The 26,531-nt window shown below is 43.8% G+C and overlaps 1 protein-coding gene across 3 annotated transcripts; it reads right to left on the bottom strand.

The window, feature by feature from the left end:
- Positions 1–355: 355 nt before the first annotated feature.
- On the bottom strand, positions 356–4,664 carry LOC132445465 (zinc finger MYM-type protein 1-like). 3 transcript variants are annotated; one of them, XR_009522596.1, is made up of 3 exons: positions 1,839–4,657; positions 518–586; positions 360–415 (listed from the first exon to the last, which is right to left on the bottom strand). XR_009522596.1 is itself a non-coding variant. In XM_060035458.1 (2 exons), the coding sequence occupies exons 1-2, from the start codon at positions 3,303–3,305 to the stop codon at positions 584–586; spliced, it is 1,470 nt and encodes a 489-aa protein (XP_059891441.1). In that variant the 5' UTR covers positions 3,306–4,658; the 3' UTR covers positions 362–583. The 3 variants fall into 3 exon arrangements, 1 of the variants encoding a protein (XP_059891441.1); XR_009522595.1 differs by having other exon boundaries at positions 356–415; positions 518–4,664; XM_060035458.1 differs by having other exon boundaries at positions 362–586; positions 1,839–4,658.
- Between the last annotated feature and the right edge of the window lie 21,867 nt (positions 4,665–26,531).

Below are 26,531 nucleotides of genomic sequence, written 5' to 3' on the forward strand. Positions count from 1 at the left end.
CAATGAAAAGATTTTGTGTGTGGACAGGAATAACAGTGGCTGTGTGTGTGAGTGAGAGACAGGCAAAGCAGTGGTTCAGTGTGAGTGAGTGAGTGAGTGACAGGAGAGAGAGAGAGAGAGAGAGAGAGAGAGAGAGAGAGAGAGAGAGAGAGAGAGAGAGAGAGAGAGAGAGAGAGAGAGAGAGAGAGAGAGAGAGAGAGAGAGAGAGAGAGAGAGAGAGAGAGAGAGAGAGAGAGAGGGGGGGGTGTTTAGGTGTGCAAGTGGTTAAGCTCTCCATCTTCAAATGTCCATTTTCCCTGTTGCCTTCACCATTTTATGTGAGTAAAACAGTGTGTGTGTGTGTGTGTGTGTGTGTGTCCTACTGTTGTCGTCTTCATATCAGAGAATAGTGGTGAGCAGCAGTATAGAACCCAACCTGAAAAACAGACAAACACAGCATTAGAACATACTCACTACACCATGTTTCATTTGGCAATGATCTTTATACAACAAGAATGTACTTTGTCAACTCAAATACCTTGTTCAGCCAGGGCTCACTGATAGAAGGTGATGTTGTTCATCTGTCTTTTCCCCTGTTGTTTTCTCACTACGACAAAAATCAACACCAGGTCAATCATGTAGCATTATAAATAAATATCCAAGTCAAGTATCAATGTTTTTTTTAATAATAACCTTCTCTTTCTCCCTATCTTCTTTTTCTCTGTCTGTATCCCTGTTACTCTTCATCTGTGTCCCTGTTTTGCCTTCAAGCTCCTCTGCTTTGCGCCTGTCTCACTCATATCCTCATGTGCCTTTTCTGCCCTTTATCAGGTTTCATTCTCTCCTTTGTGCCAGTCTTAATTGTCTCTGCTTCATGTCCTGGTCATTGACAGATTTCCATTGTTTTTGATCTTTCTGAACTTTGAACGCTTTGAACTTTCTGAACTTTCTTTTAAACATTCTCATCCTCATCATTTCAGGTTGAATCATCTGACATCAGCTGTGTAGCTGAGAGACCTTGTTTTTCATTCTATAGTCTGACCCTGCGAGCTTTGGCCTCTGCAAATTTTGTGATAACTGAGTCCATGTCCAGTTATTGTTATTTCATGTTCAATAGAGATGACAGCCAGGGCAGACAGGCGGTCTTGAGACATAGTGGACCTCAGGTAAGTCTTGAGTCGTTTTAGTGATGAGAAACTTCTTTCCCCTGATGCCACAGTCACAGGGAGACTGAGCAGTAGTCTCAGAGCTATACTCAAATTTGGGTATGTGTCAAGGATGTTTTCCCTGTACACATAATCCAGCATCTGGAAAGGCGAAGAGACGTGTGGGGGGAATGCTTTGACGGCATGAATTATTTCCTGCTTGAGGTCCTCTGCATCAATATCATTCATTTTCTTCTCAAGCCTGTGGCAACATTCATCTAATTCCTTTCCCTGCATGACATTTTGCATCTGGTCAGTGGAGTAGAGAAAGCCGTATAGCTCAAAAACACCCTCCATGTTTGAAAATCTCTCCCTGACTGTGACCAGGGTTGTGTCCACCATATGTAGGAAAAACTCCCTCCTGAAATTCTCTTCTGCAGTGCACACTGTCTCCTCTCTCCCCTCATACTCAAACTGCCTTTTTTTCTTTCTCTGGCGCACCTCTGGCCAGGCCATCTCCAAATCAATCTTCTCTGCTATCTCCCTGGCATCTGTTTTAGCAGAATTGAATCCGTCCTCTCGATAATCTTTCAGAAATGCCATCACTGCAAGGACCTCTCTCCTCATGACTTCCACTGACACTTTGGGGCTCTGCAATAGCTTGCTGACTTTGTTTATGTGAAATAGGACATTGTACCAGACGACTGTACTCACCAGAAAAGGCCATTTCTTCATCTCTTTGTGAATGCCGTTGGCATTGGAGGCGCATTCAGAGTCTTGCTTCTCCTCAGCATACTCCCTCAGAGCGGTCAGGGCATCCAAAATTTCAGGCAACTGGTATCGGACGGCTTTCACGGACTCCACCCTAGCCTCCCATCTTGTTGTACTGAGTGGTTTAATGGTAAAATATGTCACATGTTTTTGAAGGATTGTCCAGCGGTGAACAGAAGCACTGAATATAGCATACAGTCGCTGTAACAGTCCAAAAAAACTCAAAGCTGTCACAGAGGACTTGGCAGCATCACCAACCACCAGATTCAACGTGTGGCTGGCACATGGGACACAGAGTGCTTTGCTGTTCAGCTCCAGGACTCTGCTCTGGACCCCCTGTTTCTTCCCCTGCATATTACTGCCGTTGTCGTAGGATTGCCCACGACAATCAGCAAGGTCTAAATCTAGTGTCTGCAGGTGTCCCAAAAACAAGTTGAGTAGGCCTTTCCCTGTTGTGTCCTCTGCCACCAGAAAGCCAACAAAGTGCTCGTGGATGGACACTCCTTCGCCAGGATTGCAGTCAACTATCCTCAGCACCACGGACAGCTGCTCATCATGGCTGACATCCGGGGTGCAGTCCATGATGACGCTGAAGTACTTGGACTTTTTCACCCTCTGTACAATTGTGTTTGTCACACAGCTTCCCACCAAGCAGATTATTTCATTTTGGATCATTTTGCTGAAATAACTCTCAGAATGTGGTTTCTCAGCTACCCTCTTCACATGATCCCTCATCACAGGGTCAAACTGAGCCATCAGCTGAACTTGGCCTAAGAAATTCCCATTGCCATACTCATACAGCTTCTCTGAATGGCCTCGAAAAGCTAAGTTGCGCTCGGCCAAGTGTGTAATAATGGCAATCAGACGTTTCAAGATCTCTCTCCATTTGTTTACTTCGTTCACAAACAGCTCTTGATTTACATGATCTATGGCTTTACCTGTTTGGAGCCGTTGCTGAAGCGTTCGCCAAACAGCCATATTTGCGAGGTGATCAGCAGACTTCTCGTGTTCTTTTAGGAAGGCTGATACATTTTTCCAGTCGTTCGTGCCGTCAGTGCAGAACCGCTGCTTATCGCCAAACAGCCGACAACAGAAACAAACAGCGCGGTCTTTCGTTTTACTGTACACAAGCCAGGACCTCTGGATTTTTTCGCCATTTTTCATATTTAAAAAGTAGTGCGTGCTTGTATAGCGTCTGCCCTGTGTGTTCTGGGGGAAATCTCCTCGTAATTGCACTGGTCCTTTCTGTACAATTGAGCAACGCTCGGAGTCTTTCAACTTTTCTGGCCAATGTGCAGGGTCGTCGCCGATTAGGAAACTGTTTCCACTGCTGCTAGTGGTAAATGGCATAGCACCACTACTCACCGCCAAATCATCTTCGTCTTCATCTTCCTCTCCTTCGGCTTCCATAGCCACCTCTTCTCCTTCGGCACCCACCTCTCCTCCTTCCTCCTCCACCTCCACCTCCACTTCATCATTTTCCCCAACAGCAGAGCCTGTCGCAAGTTCAGCAGCCGCGGCTGCTGTGGCAGCAGCAGGTGTAAAAAATGATGTCAATTTCGGCAGTGTATCTGCAATTCTTCTCTTCTCAGCTTTTTGTTTTCGTTTAGCACAACCACTTTCATAATTCCGCCGCTTAATTTTCACCGAGTCGCATCCCTATGCTTTGGTTTGAAGTACGTTATTTCGCGCTGCGCGCGTTACTACGTCATCATATTCTGGACTAGTCCAATGCACAATGGAGGGGGGCATGTGTGCTGGAAAATTATTATTTAGGCATTAGTTTGGCGTTATGTTGATATTTTTGTTATTTTTTTCTACTAGAAATGTTGTTGTTTTTTACATTACATAAGTAATGGCTGGGGGGGTCAGATTTGGGGGCCCCTAATAAAGACAGATTTGGTTGGGGCCCTAGGCACTTGCCTAGGTTTGCCTAATGGAAGATCCGCTTCTGGGTATAGATACACAGACCTCCTCCTAGCTTCTTACCCGAGTCAGCTGTTCTGTCTGCTCGATAGGCAGTGCGGCCATCTAGCTCAATAGCCGAGTCCGGGGTCTTTTTATCCAGCCAGGTTTCCGAAAAGATTAAGCTGCAGCAGTTCTTCATGTGTTTTTGTGAAACTAGTTCCAGTCGGATCACATCCACCTTGTTGCGGATCGAACGGACATTTGAGAGAAAGATGGTAGGAAGCGGGGGTTTGAATGGGTTCGCTTTGAGCCTAGCCCACGTACCTCCGCGTTTTCCCCTCTTCTGCAGCCGCGCACAGCGTCTCCTCCTCCGCTTCTCAGCCTCAGGAGTGCTGGATGGTGATCTGGTGATCTCGGCTGGGATGGTGAAGTCCGCCGGGAGGCGAAATGGAGCGTTGTTGAGCTTTAAAAGTGCATTTCGGCTGTACTTCATTGTCGGGGTTTGAGAGCAGTGTGGAAAAAAACAACAACTGTGTGGAATAATATTAAGTGCTACCAAAAACTACAAAACATTCCCGATTTTGGGAGCTCCGGGCCGTTGCAACTATGTTGCAACTATGTCCGCCGCCGCCATGACAACAAAGCCATGTCAGCTGTTCTGTCTGCTCGATAGGCAGTGCGGCCATCCAGCCCGAGTCCGGGGTCTTTTCTCCAGCCAGGTTTCCGTAAAGACCAAGCTGCAGCAGTTCTCGTTCTCGATGTGCCCTGTGAAGCCAGTTCCAGTCGGATCTGCAGCCGCGCACAGCGTCTTCTCCTCCGCTTCTCAGCCTCAGGAGCGCTGGATGGCGAATTCAGCTGGGAGTTGGCGAAAAGGAGCGTTGTTGATCTTTAAAAGTTTAAAAAAAAAAGTTTCAAAGTTAATTCCGGCTGTACTTCATTGTTGGGTCCGAAAGCAGTGTGAAAAGCCGTGTGAAATAATATTAAGTGCTACCAAAAATTACAAAAAAACCATGCCAGTTTGGGGAGCTCCGGGCCGCTGCAACTATGTGCGCCGCCGCCATGGCAACAATATCAATATCAACTTACAAGGAACCTGCACTTGTACTCATTAATACGCTGCTAACCTTCTTTAAATACCTTCTTTTAATATGTATTTTTGTATCTTAGTATGCCTTTATTTATACTAATAGTTTATTTTAAGTTAAACAAATTCTAGGGTTTTAGGTAGCACACTGTACTGAGTACTGTATTTCGTTTTTCATGTCAATATTAAATGACAATTAAAGCATCCTTGATCCTTGATCTACAGATCTGGTCTGATGACTATGGATCTGTGACCTGGTTATAAAAAAAACAGTTGAAGGAAGAAGGAAGTCAATTATTGAATAACTTCAACCCTAAAGTGCCAATCTGAAGTGTATTAACATCATATTTATCTAACAACTTTAGACTTTCAAATACTGGAGTTCTATGAGCATTCCAACTGGAGTTGGTTACAGTTAACACATTTTTTCTGTAATAATAAAAAATCTAATCAACGCTGATTTTATATGTGCTTGCCCAATTTTGCCATACGATATGAATTGGGAGTTCCTTGTTGTCTAAAGCTGTAGATAATCTGTTAACTAATTGGAGGGCCATCGAGGTAGAATGTTTGACGTAGAATCCGTACAATAGGTTATTATCTTTCGAGCATTTTGGAGAAGCTTGGTAATAAGGAAATTGTTCTATAATTTGAAAATATTCATGGATCCCCATTTTTAAATATCGGAAAAACCTTAGCCCATTTCAGTTGGTCTGGTACTACACCTGTTTGCAGAGAACAGTTACAAATATGACACAGTGGTTTTACGATTATGGGGAGACACTGCTTAACTAATTTAGGCCCCGTCCACACAAAGCAGATTTTTTGGTGAAACCGCATAAGTCTTGTGTGTTTCGGCCGACCGTCCAGACGGAGCCGGCGAATCCGGTGACCGAAACCGCACATTTCTGAAACCTCCCTCGGATGTGGATTCATCTTTCCGGACCTATGCGGTTTCGTGTTAGGATTCGTGTGGACGCCTGAAACGCAAACGATGACGTCATTAGCCCCCTACCAGCTGGGGGACATCAGAATTGCGTTGAATTTTTTATTTATTATTTTATTTCTACTCTTTTTGTAGCTTTAAACAAAGCCCCTTGATAAATGTAATTACTAACTGTACATTAAAAAGTATTTCTGCTCAAAAGGTTGATTGTCATCGTGACTGAATGTTTGTATACAGCACGCAGGCTGTATGAGTGCCGGCCTGATGCGATCCACTTTTTTCTGTGGAGAACCAGTGCCTTGAATATTTACTGCAACGTTTCAGCTCAATGCGGTTTCGCAATGACTCCGTCTTTTAGGGTGTTGTGTTTTGTACCTCCTAGTTGAAAGGCTCTCGGTTCGAACTAGGGATATCCCGTTCTGATCCAAGGCATCGGTATCGGTCCAATATTGGCCCAGTACGCTGGATCGGATATCGTCGGGGAGAACAAATATGATCCGATCCCTGCAGAGTGTCACGTGATAACAACAGTAGTCGCCAATTGTGCGCATGCACATGAGAGCTAGCGCATGAGGGCTTCCTGTTAAACAGTCCTGTCAGCAGTCCGGCAGTATTTCAACCTTAAAGCAGGTTGAGTTATGCACCACATCACACGAGAGAGACTCCAAGGAGTCCAACCGTACAAGCCTTTCTCGATTAACTAGATGTGAAAGAATAACGTCAATAACCCTTTTCCTTCTTATTACAAGTGATGACACACACATGCACACGCGCACACACTTGATTCAACCATTTCAAACTATCAGCTGGAACAGCTCAGCTAATCTATACATTATCACAAATGTATTCAAACGTTTTCACTTTCAATGTTTGTTAAACTCTTTACTTTATGTTTCCAACCGTTCGATTTTTTTAAATGTTTTTTGGTGTGTAGTGCATGTTTACATTGCATTAGACTTATATTAGACTCCATTTAGACTTTTGAACTCTGTTCAAATCTTTTCACTTGATTTAAGCCATCCAACTTTTCTTTAGTAAGTTGTTTTAAGGTGGCTGATTGGCAATCATGAGCAAAGTGCTTCCATATAGCCTATATATATTTCTTTTTTTTTCCAAGAGTAAACTATAGTATCGAACGGAGATATTCCTTAACCCAGGAGTGCCCAACCTGTCGATCGCGGTCTACCAGTAGACCGCCGACAGATTCCAAGTCGACCGCAAGGGGTGATGAAAAAAAAAAAAATAATAATAATAATCGCTACAAAAACAATAGGGATCCAACCTGTTGGCTTGGACCCCTAAAAAATGTATTTGCGCGGGACATATACGCGCGGTAGCGCATGCGCTGTCAACAGTAGTTGAAAGCCGTCTTACGCTCTCCTAAACGTTGACATGGCTGAGGGGAAAAGAGCTAAGGCTTACCATTTTCACCCTGAGTGGGAGGAAGATTATTTTTTTGTTTATTCTCATTCCAAGCCTGTTTGTTTGATCTGCAATGCAACGGTGGCGTTGGCAAAGAAAGGGAATCTGGAGCGGCATTTTAAAACAGTACACGGGAGGTACGAGAGGGATTTCCCTGCAAAAACACCTTCACGCGCCACAAAAGTGCGGGATTTGAAAGCACGGCAGTCAATCTTCACCAAACCAAAGACCCAAGCTAAAAAGGCTGCAACTGTTGCTTCCTATCGCATCGGTCACGTCCTTGCTAAACACAAGAAGCCATTCATAGACGGCAATATTGTGAAGGAAGCCTTTCTCGAGGCAGCAGATAGCATTTTTGACGACTTTAAAAAATAATGCAGAGATCGTGAAGGCCATTAAAGAAGTGCAACTCTCCCGCAATACTAGGCGAATTGAGGGAATGGCTGTGGATGTTGACGAGCAGCTAAGGAAGGACATTGACTTGTGTGAGTGCTTTTCCCTCCAATTTGACGAGTCGACTGATATGGTAGATGTGGCACAATTGTGTGTTTTCATCAGGATGGTTTTTGAAGACATGAGCACCAAGGAAGAGCTACTCACCATTCTGCCATTAAAAGGACACACCAGAGGTGAGGATATCTTTAATGCTTTCATGGGATTTGTTAACGAGAAAAAACTGACGCTCTTCAAGCTGATCTCCATCACAACTGATGGGGCGCCTGCTATGACGGGCCGCACCAATGGGTTCACTGTGCAAAGAAAGTGAATCTTTCCCAGATATCCTGAATTATCACTGTATAATTCACCAGCAAGCGTTGTGTGGAAAGATTTTAAATATGAAAGAAGTGATGGATATTGCAATGAAAATTGTGTGTTCAGTTCGGGCCAGGAGTCTGCAGAGAAGGCTTTTCCGTGCTCACTTGGAGGAGAATGGTGCTGAGCACACAGACCTGCTGCTTCACACGGATGTTAGGTGGTTAAGTAGAGGTACATTTTTGGCCAGATTCACAGAGCTGTTGCCTGAAATCAAGGACTTCCTGAAGCTTTCAACACACGTGGATTACCATACAAAGCTAGAGGACCACCAGTGGCTTTTAGATTTATCTTTCCTCACTGATCTCACTTGCGAGCTCAATGAATTGAATTTAGAGCTGCAGGGTAAGGGTAAAGATGTAATCAACATGATGAGTTCAGTGAACACGTTTAAAAGCAAGCTACAGCTGATGTCAAGCAGGCTGCAGCGTGGTAACCTGCGCAACTTCCCTCACATGCAAGCAGAACTACAACGTCAGGGTAAAGGTGTGACACAGCTTGACAGTACACGTTATGAGGAGCGTGTTCAGAGCATCTCGTCAGAGTTTGAGAGGCGTTTTACTGACTTTGCATCCATTGAGCCTGTAGCCAGCTATTTGTGTTATCCATTCTCTGCAAGCATTGATGTTGGTGACATTGCCGCCAAAGTCAAATTACTTTTCGACTTGGAAAGCTCCGCTCTTGAGGATGAGATTCTGACATTGCAAAATGACATTGAGATCAAAGCCAGATCAACATCCGCTCAACCTGGAGAGCATGCAGTGTTCTGGAAACTAATGGTGGAGAAGTATCCCAATCTCAGAAGATGTGCCTTGAACCTGACAGCTCTTTTTGGATCAACTTATTTGTGCGAGTCTGCTTTCTCGCACATGAAAATCATCAAGTCCAAGAGCAGATCAACAATGACAGATGAGCATCTTGCAGCCTGCCTACGCCTTGCAACCAGCTCCTACACTCCTGACTACGAGAAGCTCCTCCTCCCAATGCCAGGTCTCCCATTAAGGTAGGAAGTGATTTCCTTTTTTCAAACTCAGAGATCTACCTGTTTTGTATCTGGTTATTTTTCAGTTTTGTTCATATTAAGGTCAGTTATGGCTATTGCTCACCATGCAGAGAGAGAGAAGACCTGCACGCCAGGACGACGCGCGCCGACACGGCACGCATCACCGACGGGATTGAGCTCCCACCCCAGGGACAAGACCGGCCTGGCCGGAGAGACAATTCCCTCCGTGGCTCACGGAGTCACAGGTTTGATTTTTGATTTTCCCGCGTTGGGCACCGACCCCGCGGGCTTTTCCCCATTGTTTGATGAATAAACGCCCTACCGGGCTTTGAACGGGTCTTGGCGTGAGTTGATTTCGGCGTGAGAGAGACATTCCTGGCTACCTGCTGCTTGTGGACTCTGTGATGATCGCAGACATGAATAATTGTGTGCAAATACAGATATGAGGACGACAAATGACCTGAAAACATTTGGTTGGGGTTTGACTAATTTTCCCCGCGTTTACATTGTGGTCGCAGATTTCGACGGTCTGCTGTCATGAATTGTGACCCATCAGGGATTGCGACCTGCTGCTTGTGGACTCTGTGATGATCGCAGACATAAATAATTGTGGCATTAGTTCATATTTATTTCATAAACGGCAGTAAAAAATAATAATAACGGTGGGCATACAAATAAAAACGGTGGGCATTATAACAAAAACATAAATAAATAATTGCACACCGTATTAAATGTGCATAATAAATACATTTGATTTCATTAGCATTTCACAGACCCATTCAGGGCTGGACTGGCAATCTGGCATACCGGGCATTTTCCCGGTGGGCGGAGTTCCCTCGAGGGCCGATGGCCTCCCCCGTTTTTTTTTGTTTTAAAAAAAAAAAAAAACTGACCGGCGGCCCACGATGTCATGTTGACGGCCCTCGGCCCATGCATGTGGGGGGGGGGGGGGGGGGGGGGTACTAAATTTGTACTAAATTTGTGTCTCAGATGTCACTTTGGCACTATTCGGTGGGTAACCTAACCAATACGCCGCCATACGCACTGAAACGCTGCCGGTGCACCAGGTAAGCAGCTATTAACATAAAATAAGGATAATACGTTTAGATGATGGATTTGAATTTAGCCAGCCGCAGCGATATGAAAATGATGCGTAATAGTTGTGACAAACGGCTATGCTAATATGCTAATGAAAATGCTAGATGAATAGTCATGCTACACGCTATCATGCCTGACGGATAAGCAAGCACACAGCATAGCCCCACGATACACGCCGACGCCGTTCACAGTGGGTGGAATGCTGTAATAATAGTCGTTGGAAAGTAAAAGCGAGAGCAACAAAAAAGCTAAATGGGGAGTAGTCTATAAAATTGCATTTTTAAAACTTGGCATATTTTGGAGATATCCTACAGTGTTCTTAATATGGGTAATTTAAAGATATTAAAATGACTTAATGGAGATGAATACAGTATAACTTATTTGGATATTTCCAAATAAAATATAACATTTAAGCATTAATGTTGCTACAAATAAATATACATTTGGATATTTAGTTTAAGTATTGTATTATTTGTAATTAATAATTGATCCCTCTGTTCTTTTCTAGTCAAGCCAGACTGTTGAGGCAGATGTTGACTACTTTTGCCGTCCAGACCGTGCTACACTGCAAACTTTTTTGCAAACTCAATCTGATTCAAACACAAACGCGCACACACACACACACACACACACACACATGTAATGTATTCAAGTCTCACTTCTCTGTGTCTTCCTCTTTATGAAATCCTGTCCCTCTAGGGCTTCACATGTACATAGTTCTTACTGGATTGACGGGGTTTGTGAGCGTTGGTTCCGGTGAAGTCAGCTATTCACCAAGTGAGTAAACATTTATACCTCACCAGAACATAATAAACGTGTTGCAAACCAGATTTTTTATGAGCTTGTATGTGCTTAACATCAAAGTGTGCATGCAACCCCCTCCTCTTCTCTATCTGTGTGTGTGTGTGTGTGTGTGTGTGTGTGTGTGTGTGTGTGTGTGTGTGTGTGTGTGTGTGTGTGTGTGTAGGTTTCATGAGTGTTTGATGGACTGTAGTCGGTGTAGACAGACAAGGCTATGCACCAAGTGAGTAAACATATAAACATACACATTACCACAACATAAAAGTGTTACAAATCTGATGTTGTATGTGCCTAACATCAGAGTGGGTATGTGCTCCCCCCCCCTCTCTCTCTGTCCAAGGAGCTGATTGGACTGAAGAGAGCAGATAAGGCCAGTTCATCGGCAGCTGCCAGGGGCTCTCTTCTCTCAACGTCCAGGTTTTCTGCCAGCTATCATGACAAATTTATAGATTCATTTTAAATAAACAATTGAGTGTGAAGTCACTGCACATTTCCTGGTGTTTTTTTGGTACCTGAAAGAGAGTTTTTTTAGTTAAATTGTGCACCTTTTCCACTAGGCCAGAACGTTTGTACATTTAGAAGACATAAGTTACGTCAATTTAATGGCAGATGTGCTCCGCTAATTATGTGGGCCGGTCTGAGCCAAAAAATGCCCAGGCCGTTTTGTTCTCCCAGTCCAGCCCTGGACCCATTGTATGGATAAGGTGTTTAGTACGGTCAATCACCGTTGCTTCTTTCCCCATAAGACGCTACAGTCAGTAAGACGCTTTCAAGAAAGAAAGTATTGCCCGGTGTCACAAAACGAATGTACCCATTCCGAGTCTAGCTTCAAACTCGTGCATGTTGCAGAAAATGTGCAACAGCACCCTCTGGGGTCACATATTTCGACGGGTCGCAGAATTCGGTGTAACACCGTGTCTCCAATGTGTGTGTTTGAGAGAGGGAGGGTTTGTGATGTGATGTCTAGTGGTTGCTTGACAACAAGAAAAAGTGTTGTGAGGTTAGTTACTGCAGGCTGGGAACGATGTGTGTGGGTTTGCAATGTTGACACTAGACTGGTAGATCTCGGGAGGTTGGCTACTTGGAAAGTAGATCTTGAGTCAAAAAAGGTTGGGCACCCCTCCGCATAAAACTAAACCGGATCGTTTTCGCCTGTTTCGGCTCCGTGTGGACAGGGCCTTAATTTTGAGATCATCACAACCAGCACTTGTTGACCTTAGTCTTGATACAATATTCCATAGGCCTATTTCTTTTTCATTCACTGGAGAAAAAGTAAAGTGTACGAAGGTTGTGGAGTTTTCTGGTTGAAATCCATTACCAAAAGCAGTATAACAGCGTTCAGTTCATGAAGTACGAAGAAACAAAGGAGTTCACCAATAACCCTGTTCTTTTTTTTAATGCAACATTTTTTGAGCGGATGCAGTCATTGGTGGTCCATTAGTCTTCTTGACTGGTCCATAAGTCTTCTTGAGTGTTAAACCCGCCCCCTGAATGCTTCAGTGCTGCGTGCACCAGATCTGTCCATCAAAAGCTAATGGACAAAAGCCCAATAAAACAAATGACAGAGAGAGCCGAGCCCCTTCATACGGCCATTTGACGTTGTCATGGTGATGTTTTCTATATCGTTCTTGTGTGTGTGTGTGTGTTTTATTTAATAACAGGGGGCGTCATACCATTAAGAAAGGAGAAAACGGTTATCACATGTTGTTTTAAAGGTTTGTCTACTGTTCCAATTCTTTCTGCTCCGCGTGAGTTGTTTCTGAAATGTAAGGTTTCAACTAGCCATTTTCTAATGGTATGTTGTTGGGTTTTTTCTTTCTTTCTTGATCAAAACGTCCCCACGATCCAGCAGCGTCTCCATCCAGCGCCGGGCGTGTTCAAAGACACTTGAGAAGCTGTGTTATCGATTCGCTAGCACTCTCCTCGCCTTCCTATATGACAACAACTACACACCATCCATGGTACGAGTAATGGCCTCTAGAGCCTTGACATGCTAGCGAGGAGCAACTAGCGTTTGTATTAACCGTCCGCCTCCTTCCCATGTTCACAGCCATGGACAAACGGGAAGGAAATTAAAACAGACCAACAAAGAATAAGCCCCTCTCTCAGGGATGCCGGCATCTGTCAGACGTTTCTCTCTGTTTCTTTAAGGTTTGAAACATGGTTATCAGTTGTTGCTGCCAAATCCAACAGCTGCTATTCACAGGATGTTGAAGGCTTGCACTCAATACCTCATTCAATCGCAAACCACAATAGTGAGTTGATTTTGCTCCTCTGTTTATTCACAAAACAAAACCCAATACATCCTTTATATTGTCTGAATGTCCTCCCTACAATGGTTGTATAATACTTCTCACACAATTCCTTTCCATTCCATTAGGTTCTTAGAAAACAGCAACAACAAGAGTAATTTCCTACAAACCTTTTCTTTTCCATTTTGTAAGCCTTTACCTTGACTCTACTGGTAACCTTTAGATCAGCGGTGGCTGCAATGCTAGCTGGGATGAATAGCACAAACACACACTCACTCACACACACACAAACACAAACACACGCAGCCTCCCATTCCAACAATTGCAGACATAATGTCTGTGCACAGCAGGATGTGCTGGGCTATCGGGTCCACAGGGCCTGCTGTACCCACCATGCCTTCTGTACCCACCATAACCACCACGGATTTTGTTATGGGATCAACACACATCGTGCTGATGTGTGACCCCAGCAGACCGGGGATCAGCTCAGTCGCACCCTGGCTGTTGAATTTGTGGCTTCGATAAAGATTGTATGGATTGATACGTAATTTCTTGGGACTAGAGGAATGGATTGCATCGGGCAGGGTCGATGCTCTGAGACATGGTGTTGGCGGGGGGCGGAGACTCTCTTTATGGATCGGGGGAGATATGCGGTGGTCATAAGTAATCATAAAGGAACCATTGAGGTTGATTGCTCTCAGGCCTTGGAGAGCTTCTGAGGTTCATTTAGGAGAGCATTTCATTTAGTGGATGCTAACATTAAGGCGGTACACACACACACACACACACACACACACACACACACACACACACACACACACACACACACACACACACACACACACACACACACACACACACACACACACAATTTTCTAAATGCACACTCCCAACTTCAAGCACAATGTATTTACAGAGTTAATGTCTTCAAACATTCATGGCTAAGAAACAAAAATAAATATCTATGAAGAATGACAATTCTTTTTATTTGAAGTTGTAAAAAAAAAAGATATTTGTTTGTACTTTTAGAACCGTTGAATGTTGTTTGTTGTGGATAGGGATTCAAGAGGATATTTGAAAGTAACGATGGTTAATAAAATAATGTCTGAAAAATACACCTATTCTCCACCAGCCAGCCTGTTGTCCTCACTCTTTCACCTTCTGTCTCTTGTCCTCACTCTTTCACCTTCTGTCTCTTGTCCTCACTCTTTCCCCTTCTGTCTCTTGTCCTCACTCTTTCACCTTCCGTCTCTTGTCCTCACTCTTTCACCTTCTGTCTCTTGTCCTCACTCTTTCACCTTCTGTCTCTTGTCCTCACTCTTTCCCCTTCTGTCTCTTGTCCTCACTCTTACCCCTTCTGTCTCTTGTCCTCACTCTTTCCCCTTCTGTCTCTTGTCCTCACTCTTTCCCCTTCTGTCTCTTGTCCTCACTCTTTCACCTTCTGTCTCTTGTCCTCAGTCTTTCACCTTCTGTCTCTTGTCCTCAGTCTTTCACCTTCTGTCTCTTGTCCTCAGTCTTTCACCTTCTGTCTCTTGTCCTCACTAGGTTCCTCACTAGGTTCCTCACTTGGTTCCTCCTGTCCTCTTGGTCCACGCCCCAGGGCAGAAGCCACCTGGGACTCTCTTAAAGCTTGTGAGTAGCATCAGAAAAGTGGATGTGACCAGCATTTCAAATAAAATTGTTTTCAACAGCACACAAAAAAAAGGAAAAAACTGATGATGGTTGCTCGGGCAGTGCAACAGGGTGCTCATCCATTCAGACGTGCTGTATTAAACTGCAAAACAATGCCAGTGCAGTATAATCAGTTCAATGACGTTCCTTCATAGACTTCAAAATCCCTTCTCATGAACCACAACCGATGCAAAGATACATGGCGCTTAGACTTTAGACTTGACACATTAGACTTGACATGATTATTTATTATTATTAAAAAAATTAAAACAAAGACAAGCAGGTCTCCATCTGAGTGGGACTGAAGCCATGCGTTTACCATTAAGATGGATGGATTCATTTAAGTCTCTTCTTGGGATGTAGGAGCCCCTACCGCACACTCCTAATCCAGCCGCAGGAGTTGATGGAGCATGGGTGTCAGTTCGTTAGCGCAGGTATGTGCACGTACGTTTGTATACTTGCTTGTGTGTGTGTGTGTGAGTGTTTTTTTTTTTTGTAAAAGGAAGCCTATAGATATGTTTGGGAGAAGAACAAGAAAGAGAAAAAGAAAAAGGGTAGAACTGTGTGTGTGTGTGTGTGTGTGTGTGTGTGTGTGTGTGTGTGTGTGTGTGTGTGTGTGTGTGTGTGTGTGTGTGTGTGTGTGTGTGTGTGTGAAACCAAGGAAGAGGAAATGTTAAAAGAGGTCAATGGCGGGAGGGGTGCAGGGGGAGGAGAGTGTGGAGGACACATGACGAATGGTAGAAGCTCAAATTAATTTCTTCCCTTAGGCCGGAGCTACCGCTGTTAGGAAAGGCTCCTGCACCTCGGCCGGTCTTCATAAGGTATTTTTACACTGCCAAGCCAGTACAGTCGCGGCTTAGCACGCCCCACAATTTCAAAAGGTGTATAACTGAGGGAAGGGGCTTCCTCCAGGAGCAGTGTTAATTTCGTTGCCGAAAAATGTTTGTCAAAGACCTTTTTTCCGAGACTAAGACGAGACGTTGACGAGCTAAAAATAGATCTTTGATGATAAAAACTATGACGAAATGTACGTTTTGTTTTCTTTGACGAGACGAGACAGGACGAAAATGTTAGTGTAGTGCTATTTGGACATTCAAAATGCACGATATGTTCCAATCATTACCCTCCCGTAAGGTTGTTATGCAACTGTTCAATCCTCAAGTAAATAGGACGGACCTTAGCTACGACTTGGCAACGGGAGGTATAGTCCACTCAGCTATGAGCTAACGTTATGCATTGTACATATTTATATTTCGAAAATTCTTCCCAGCTTTTATTCCACAGATACTCAAGGGTCCATAGCATATAACCGCGTCTGTTTACAGTTTAATTCATTTTTCACAATTTACCCGCTCTCATTTTGAAGAAAATCACTGCGCCATTCGTTTCAATGGGAATCGCCACGGTCTATACTTTCAACATAAGGTGGACTTTGAAATTCGTCCCAGCCTTTATACCCAAGATACTATAGGGTTTATAGCATATAACCGCGTTTTCTGATTAGTTTAATACATTTTTCACAATTGACCAGCTATTGTTTTGAAGGCTGAACAGACAACAGGTCGTCAGGTTTCCATAGCAACCGATTTTCGGTTCTACACAAACCAAATTAACAAGGGCAAATCCTATGCCACACATACCTTTTATAGAAAAGGAACAATCTTTTTGCGAATTGATTTGTGAGTTTGCTTTACCAATGATCCAAGTAATATTGAGAATAGATTGTCTTCATATTAAAAAAAAACCTAAACTAAACTAACCTTTACGAACTTTTCCTTTTAATACCCCAGGGGAATGCATGAACGCCTCTAAATTTTTCGATTGGTAGTGATTTTCACCTCTTGAAATTGATTTATTTTAATTTTGAAAGAAACAACACATGGAAGCAATGGAGAACGCCATCTCTCGTTCGGTTGTTTAGAACTGGAAATCCGGTTACCAGGACAACGTAACGTTTTCACTTTAGTACTCTATTTGAGTGGAACAACTTAGCAGGTGTCCATATATATAGGGTTAGCCTAATTGAACTAGTTTAAAAAGAGAAAACATTTTGACTAAAAGTAATGACTAAAAGTTGATTAAAATGTAAGGACTTTTCGTCGACTAAAACTAGACTAAAACTACAAAGGAAAACAATGACTAAAATGTGACTAAATCTAGTAAGCATTTTCGTCAAAAGACTAAGACTAAGACTAAATCTAATATAGCTGACAAAATTAACACTGTCCAGGAGCCAGTATTTTTGGTTCACTGGAGTAGGCGGGGCTACTCTCAGAGAGTAGACCTCCTTAGAATAATTTGCATACTCCAAATGTAATTTTTTTTTAGGATTCCAGACACTTTCATGCAAGAATGAGTGTTGTGGCTTTACCTGTAGCTTACTACTTCGAGGGGTAATGGATCGACGTTAGTTTGACGCGTGCGTAATTGATTCATGTGAGCTTGTGTATCGTTTGATATGCCAATCCTTTTATTGGCTTCAATAAAAGTTCAAAAGATTATTGTTCTCATTCAAATAAACATAAATAACCTAATTAAAGAACATAAACACTAACACGGTCACGGTCATGGTCGAAAACTGTATGAACTTCCCCGTTACACAACTGCCTCTCATTACCGGGTGCCAGGTATTTATAATATCCACCCCTGCAGTCACCAAGGCCACACCTCTGTACCATTAATTCAATAAAAAATAAAATAAAAATAAAATAGCAATTTGGCTCCAACAATGAGTATTAATCTGAGTGTAGGCTACAACTTGTAGCCTACACAAGTTGTGACCGGTTCGTTCTGCGTTGTGTTTCTTTCTAGCAATGAATGACGTGACCCACGATGTGTCTGGACTCGGGCACTCCGACGTCCATTTATTCGATCTGAATACACACATATACAAATAGCTTCCTTAGCCCTTGTGCCCTTACTCCAACTCTCTTCCCAAGGGTATCGCAACAAAGGGAAGAGGGCAGGGGGCGCGGGAAACTTTTGTTTTTGTTATTTAAACTTGTGTTTAAATATGGTCGATAGTGTTTAAATGTGGTCGATAGTGTTTGAATATGGTTGATAGGGTTTACAGTTTTTTCCTATCGTTTTCGGTCATGTACCCATACTATGGTCACTTTTCCCTATCACTTAACACAGTGGGCTTTAGAGACACACACCTCTGCATATCTGTTAACCTTTGGTGCAAAATGCACTACAACAACCACACCACAAACAATGCTGCCATAACTTAACACATGTTTCCTCTCAGAACACTATGACCTAAAAAACACTAACATCTTGAAGCATTGCCAATTGCATATATAAAATGTTGCTGTGTCCTCCAGTTTGGCATAGATTTCCTGTAGTGTTGCATTGAAAAAAAGAGAAAAAACACAGACAAACACTTCTTTGGACTAAAGTAATAAAGTTTGTAATATTACAGTATGACAATCCAAGCCAAGTATCTGCTGACAGTGTTCATATGTCGGTTTACCTCCCACAAAAGATGTCACAATTGAGTGTGGTAAATGTACTGTAATTGTAAATACAGTAAATACTGTAAGTGTTTTATGAGAAACTGAGAATAAAAAATTTCAGTTTTTGTAATGCAAATTACATACAGTAAGTACGTAATATATGATCCAGAAACAAATCACAAACACAACAGTCAGAATGCTGTAAATACTGTATAGTACCTTTAGTTAGTTTGTGTGAAAACCCTCACGATTGATGCCACCGTTGATCTTGGCAAGTTCGGCTGAACCCTCAGACCAGCTTCCCTCATGGACAGACCATGATTGATTACATGGTCGATGACAGTTGCTCTGATTTCATCAGATACAACTGTCCTTGCTGCTGCTGCTGCTGCTCCTCTCCCTCTCCCTCTACCTCTCCCTCTTCCTCTACCTCTTCCTCTTCCTCTTCCTCCTACTCCACCTTCACCTTCACCTCCACCTCCACCTTCTCACCTTCACCTCTTCCTCTTCCTCCTACTCCACCTCCACCTCCTTACTGCAAAATAAAATAAATAAACTATAAACTAAATATTTTTTCTTATTCAAACATGTAACTTCATTTGTCTGTCCAAATGCAGCATCTTTCCATCTACAGTGATCTAAATTACTGATAAGTTAGGTTTTGAACAGAAAGTTCACTGTTTTGAACAGAGTATCTAAACATTGGTCAAATATGCTGTAGTTCCACAGCGTTTTGCCGGTAGTGAACATTGACTGGGGCAGGTATCCATGAAATTTGGAAGAAGGCGTCATTGCCAGCATTTGTATCTTAGCATAAGGGCAAGTAACCACAGTTTGGTTCACATGGTCTACTGGTATGCTCACTGTGTGAAGTGTTTAGGGAATGTGAACATGGTTTAGGTAAATTGCCTAAAACGATAGGAAAAAACTGTAAATGTGGTCGATAGGGTTTAAATGTGGTCGAGAGGGGTTTACATGTTTAAATGTGGTTGATAGGGTTTACATGTTTAAATGTGGTCGATAGTGTTTGAGTGTGGTCGCTAGTGTTTACATGTGGTCGATAGTGTTTAAATGTGGTCGATAGTGTGTAGGTGTGGGCGAGTGTTTAAATGTGGTCGATGGTGTTTGGATGTGGTCGATAGTGTTTAAATGTGGTCGATAGGGTTTACATGTTTAAATGTGGTCGATAGTGTTTAATTGTGGTCGATAGTGTTTAATTGTGGTCGATAGGGTTTACATGTTTAAATGTGGTCGATAGTGTTTATATATGGCGAATAGGGTTTACATGTGGTCCATAGTGTTTAAATGTGGGCGATAGTGTTTAAATGTGGGCGATAGTGTTTAAATGTGGGCGATAGTGTTTAAATGTGGTCGATAGGGTTTACGTGTGGTCCATAGTGTTTAAATGTGGGTGATAGTGTTTAAATGTGGGCGATAGTGTTTACATGTGGTCGATAGGGTTTACATGTGGTCCATAGTGTTTAAATATGGTTGATAGTGTTTAAATGTGGTCGATAGTGTTTACATGTGGTCGATATTGTTTAAATGTGATCGACAGTGTTTAAATATGGTCGATAGTGTTTAAATATGTTCTTTTCCCTCACTCTCCACCTCATCCCTAACTCTCCACCTCAAGCTGGTGTGTAGTGAGCGTTCTGGCACCGATTGGCTGCCGTGCATCACCCAAGTGGGTGCTACATATTGGTGGTCGTTAGTGAGGTCCCCCCTTCACTTTAGGCGTCTTTGAGTGTTATTAATTATTATTATTCTTCATGTTTAACCTCTGTTTTCCTTTTATTCCTAGTCTGTTTTACATAGTTTTGAATGATGACTATATGCTCTGTAAGGTGACCTTGGGTGTCTTGAAAGGCGCCTCTAAATTAAATGTATTATTATTATTATTATTACAAAGGTGATCAACTGTTTAAAAGAGAAAAAACGCCAACATATTCTGTCATGGTCTGTGTTTCCCTGTCTTGTTTTGATGTTGCTCCCTCCCCGTTTCAGCTGTTACTCGTTGCGTGTCCTGTGTTTAGTATTTAAGCCCTTGTCTTTCCTTTGTTCCTTGTCGGATCATTGTAGTTCGTGGTGAGTTGTGTCCTGTGTGTTACCCGTGTTACCTGTGTTCCCGGTGTTGCCCGTGTTACCTGCGTCACCTGTGTTCTCGGTGTTCCTTGCCTTTTGCGTTAATAAATTATACTTTACCTGAACTGTCTGCTATTGGGTCCTACCTGCCTGCCTGCCACCCGCTAACCGTGACAGAATGATCCGACCATCATTGGACCCAGCGGACGCTCGTTTTGTTGGAGGCTGTGTTGGGGCGTACTTGCAGCGCTGTCGCTTCAAGGCCCGAGTTGGAGGGTGCCTTACGGACTATCAGAGTGGGGGTGGTGAGTTTGGAGTGCCATCCGGTTCAACATTTCTCTCCAGCCCCTGAGCTGACTCCGGTCCCCGAGCCCTGTCCGGTTCCTGAACCCTACTCCCTCCCGAGGGTGCCCCTCTACCAGATCTTCCAGACCTTCCAGAAGGGGCCCGCCCTCTACCTTGCCTTCCAGAGGGGTCCCACCTTCTAAACCTTCCAGAAGGGGCCCGCCCTCTACCTTGCCTTCCAGAGGGGTCCCGCCTTCTAAACCTTCCAGAAGGGGCCTGCCCTCTACGTTGCCTTCCAGAGGGGTCCCGCCTTCCAAACCTTTCAGACCTTCCAGAAGGGGCCCGCCCTCTACCTCGCCTTCCTCCAGAGGGGACCCGCCCTCTACCTCGCCTTCGTCTTCGCCGATGCCGGCCACCTGTGGGTCTTCGCCGTTGCAAGCCTCCAGAATTATTTTTGGTTCTTTCCTCCTGGCACCCCCCTCACCCTTGCATGTCGTGGGTCGCCTGGTAGTCGACCCTTAAGGGGGGGGGGGTACTGTCATGGTCCGTCTGTTTCCTTGTCTTGTTTTGGTGTGTTTCCTGTTTTACTTTGCTATCTCTGTCTTGTTTCTCCCCATGTCCGGTCAAGTTTCCCTCCAGTGTGATTACGGCTCCCTCCCCTAATATGTTTCAGCTGTTACTCGTTGCTTGCCCTGTGTTTAGTATTTAAGTCTTTGTCTTTCCTTTGTTCCTTGTTGGATCATTGTTGTGTCCTGTGTGTTCCCGCTGTTACCTGCGTCACCTGTGTTCTCGGTGTTCCTTGCCTTTTGCATTAATAAATTATCCTTTACCTGAACTGTCTGCTATTGGGTCCTACCTGCCTGCCTGCCACCCGCTCACCGTGACATATTCTTTATTATACTGACCACTTGTTTTTTATCCTGACAAAAGCCTTGTAAGGAAAGTTACTCTGGTACTTTCTCGTAGATCGCACCATCTTTCCCTGTCTTCGTTAAATGCGACTGCATCACCTTCTCTCCCATGATGGTCAGCAACCCGTGGATTTCACCGTCTCAGTTGTAGAACATGCAGGGAAATAGGCGGGCATAAGAAGGGCATATTTGGCAGGGTAAAATCGTTTACATACACCTCAATCTGTTTTCATATACAATGTAGCGGGTTTGACTACATTTAATGTTGGGGTGCCAGTGAGAGGCAAGTCTGACAAAGTAAAATAAAACGGAACAAAAATAGCTTAGTTAACCCAAACAATAATAAACAGGCAGATCAAATACAGCAATAAACCACAAAAACAATCAAACAAACCAGCAATACGATTTCCAAAACATATATTTTCACAATTATTATCCAAAAAAGAAGGGATGCAGCGTGAGTACGCCTCAGTCTGTTAATTTTTTTTATTTATTTTTTCTGTCCGTTTTTTTCACAATACCAATAATGCCATTACGAAACATCTCAGAACTCCGCTTCAACACAAAATAAGGGAATAAACTCAATAACCAGCGTCTCTCGTCGCGGTGCTGCAAACACACCCAAAATAAAAATGCACACTGTTTACTCACGGTACCGAAGTTTTTAAAGTTAGTCAGTCAGAGTCAGACTTTGCTCCACTGGAACTGGCATCTCCCGACTCCGGAGACAGCTGATCCGAAAGGGAAATAAACACATCCAACAGGCAATCGCAACGTGCCGACGGAACTCCAGTGATGAGGATTCAAGCCGCAAGACGGCTATATCGCGGACTTCAAAACACACTCAATGCCGCTGTCCCACTTCGCCTCCACGGACTCTCCTTCTAACACTTTTTCCCCCGTTCCCCGGTGATTTGCACTCATTATATGATAATGAGTGCTGGAAGGCAATTCTACACGGTTATTACAATCAAATTGAGCCGTCTCATTGAAACTGAGCGCTTTAATGTCTGATTAAAGGAAAGCTAGAGGAGCATTCTCAAAACAAAAGTATTTTCTTCAAGTATAATTATTTACAATTTCGAACACAAATTATGTTAACTAAAAAAATCTTGGCCAAAATGGACATCTTCTCACCTTCCGCCTTACTTCCGTGTTTACTACATCAAGTGATTCAAGCATTCATGCAGCATGTGCGCGTCCAACGTGTCACACTTGCCGAGCAAAATAACTGCGAAAGATCACGAAAAGGGGTTGGCGTGACTAGAGTGTTGATGTGTCCCTGAGCAAGACACTTAAAACTGCTCCTGACGAGCTGGCTGTCGCCTTGCATGGTTGACTCTGCTGTCGGTGTGTCAATGTGTGTATTAAACGGTGTAAGTCGCTTTGGATAAAAGTGTCTGCTAAATGCCCTAATTGTAAAAGCAGTATCCTGGTATTCTACATGAAAGCGGGGGGAAATTATTTTGCACTGCATGCAATATTGTGGAGGAACATAAGCGGAAATCTTCCATTGATAAGCATTTTGCCACCGCGAAACATAACTACAGATCTGCAGGCAAGGACGTCAGACGACGAGGCAGATCACTATGACACAGGCTGTTGCATCCAAGTCTGCTGCCAGCGCAGAAAGAATCAAGAATCAATTATTCATAGGACCATTTCTCATCGTCTCATTTTTCTTTTAATTAATGTTTTTGCAGTAATAACTTAATATTTAACGTCAGGAAAATTGCAACTTTCACTTCCTCTCGCACTGTAATCGCAACAAAATCATTAAAAACACTGCAACTTTCATCGCAACTTTTTGGAAAAGCTCACACAACAGGCATTTTAGGGCGTAACAATCTCAAAAAAGGCCCGCAAATTCCTGGAGGGACTGAATAATAATAACACTCACAGTAATGCAGACATTTAAGCTACTTTTTAATCCAAATTGTTGCTTGTTGAATGGGTTGAGACGTGGGAAGCCTACAGGGACACTTAGGGCATTAGGGATCGAACCTCGTTCCTTTTGGGTGGAGTGCATCAAATAATGCACTTAAGATGTGATTTAGCAATGTATTAGTCAAAAGCCATCAACCCGTCTGGTTTAAAATCAATAAGTTGCTTGTACGTACTCAAACACCATGCAAATCCAACATAAATTGTCACCGCATCAAACCTCTCTGGAGGAAGTTGAAAGAAAAATAACAAGAAAATAGGAAGAACAGCACACATGCGCTGTATTGTGATACACAGAAAGAAGACATTATTTTCAAAGGGACACAATTTTCGGCAGAAGATTTTTGCAGCATCACAAATAGAGGGCATGGTTCAGAAAGACAGGAGAGAGAGAGACAGAGAGCGAGAGAGAGACAGAGGGACAGAGAGACAGAGGGAACCAGCCAGCATAGACGGGAATAGAAATGGTCAGCAGAATTAAGTCTCTAATACACATCAGGGATGTGTGGGAAATGTGTGAGGAGTTCTACGTTTACTGTAACTGTTTTTTACAGAAAATAACAAATTATTAGATAAGTATAGATGGATGGATGGATAGTGTTATATCCTTACTCCTTCACACAAACACGGACAACAACGTTGCGTTAACTGTTTATTAAGCCACCATGGCACGTCAACAATGGTAACAACCGAGAGGGACTTCCGCCAGAATATTACCCAGAATACCCCCGGTGCTTCCTTACTACGGAATCCTAGTAAGCCCAGAATACACAACAGATAAATTGATACATATCAAAAAATCAAATGTTTATTGACAGGTACATCCTAGGTTTTACCAGCATGTATTCATTGTTTGTATCTGGATCACGATACCATGTACTAACACACACACATCCTCATCAATGCCTGACCAGTCCACAATGTGCGTTCATTAACCTCAAGTCAATATGGTGTAGGGTGACATGGGACTGCATTATGATATGTGATATGTGAGGGATAATCACAGAGAGGCAGTGCAAAACAGTTTGATATGCCCGGCTTGTGGAAGGTTACCAGAACACAGAGACAGGACAGGAGTTGGAGTGAAGGTGAAAAGGTTCATTTTGTATAACCAGGAGTGAGGCGGGGGGCAGGTTTGAGAGTGGGGCGCATCAGGCTGGAGGGAGTGAAGCAGGCAGGCTAGGGTTGTAATCCACAAAACAATAGGCAAAAAAGAACAAAGGTGAGGCACGAGATTTCAGCAGAAACAACTAGAAAGTGTATATTTACTGGAGCCAGGTACGAGTAACTACAACGGTATCTCGAAGTACGAACTGGCGATGACTGCAGGGAAACCAGGTGTATTTGAAGGGGAGTTGATGAGCTGATGCAGGCCAGGTGTGAGCAGTTGAGAGTGGCAGGCAAAGCACAGATACAGACAGGGGGTGTGGCCGACACAGGGGGAGAACACACAGCACCACAACTGTGGCCATGACAGGACCTCACCCTCAACGGACGCCTCTTGGCGGCCTAGGTCTTCTCAGGGTGAGCCTGATGAAAATCCTGAATGAGAGAGGGGTTGAGGATGAGTCCCAGCGAAATCCAGGTCCTTTCCTCGGGACCATATCCTGGCCAATCTGCGAGGTATTGAAAACGCCTAACCCCTTGCGAATTTTTGCATAAGGGGACCATGAATAGTTTTCAAAATCTGAAGAGGCAGTTTGGCTTGGATAAGGTAAACGATAAGGGAAACGATTTTTACAGATTCCTTCAGGTCCGGCATTATATTGACCAGATACAGAAGGGGAGTTCACTAGTAGGCTGGGATAATATTCTGTTAAAAGTGTTTATTGATGCGTATTCTCATGGCTCTAAACAGAAACGTATCTCAAGACTCTACAAGAGGTTACAACAAACAAAATGTAGTTCACTGTATGTATAACAAAAATGGGAACATGAAGGAAACCTTGCACTTAAGGACGAAGATTGGGAGAACCTATGTGAGATACAGTGGAAAACTTCCAGCTCAACTGTGTGGCGAGAGTTTTGCTATAAGGTTCTTCATCACTCCAGCTCGAAAGAGGCACTACACAAATTCTTCGGCATGCTCAGTGGCGACAGTCACTTTTGTACTGCTTACTGAACCTGTGATACTTTTCTGTGGGCTATTAACAGACGGCTTAGTGAAAAGTATATGCATTATTATTGACTGTAATGTATGGACCTGGAAAATCTTAAGAAAAAAGAAAAACCCTACCCTGACGATGTATGTCCAGTAATCGCTGGATGGTGAAACATGGGTGGTCATCAATCAAACGGGGAGGAGGGGGGGGGCAGAGAGGGCTGGTGGAGACTGGTTTTACCAGAGATACATGAAAAGTGGGGTGAACACGCATTGACCGAGGCAGCTTGAGCCTCACGGCAGACGGCTTGATGATGGCATCAATAGGGAAGGGACCCACAAAGCGAGGGGTTAGTTTCTTAGAGCCAGTCTGAAGAGGGGGGTCCCTTGAGGAAAGGCACACTTCCTGACCCACTCGATAGGCAGGAGTGGGAACTCTGCGACGGTCACGATACACCGGTTCTGCTCAGCAGAGCGCAACAGAGCGGAGCGCGCTTTTCTCCACACCCTGCGGCAACAGCGGAGATGGTGCTGAACCGAGGGAACAGAGATGTCTTCCACCTGAGCGGGGAACAAGGGCGGCTGATAGCCCAGGGAGCACTCGAAAGGGGACATGCCAATAGCTGCACTGGGCAGTGAGTTGTGCACATACTCAATCCATGAGAGATGTTCGCTCCGAGCAGAGGGGTTGCGCGCAACCACACAGCGCAGCGTGGTTCCCAGGTCCTGGTTCGCTCTCTCCGCCTGCCCATTAGTCTGTGGGTGATAACCAGATGACAGGCTGACTGAGGCCCCCAACGCCCGATAGAAAGCCTTCCATACCTGGGAAATTAATCGGGGACCACGGTCAGAGA

The sequence above is a fragment of the Gadus macrocephalus genome, chromosome 17 (assembly GCF_031168955.1).
Source record: "Gadus macrocephalus chromosome 17, ASM3116895v1".
NCBI lineage: Eukaryota > Metazoa > Chordata > Actinopteri > Gadiformes > Gadidae > Gadus > Gadus macrocephalus.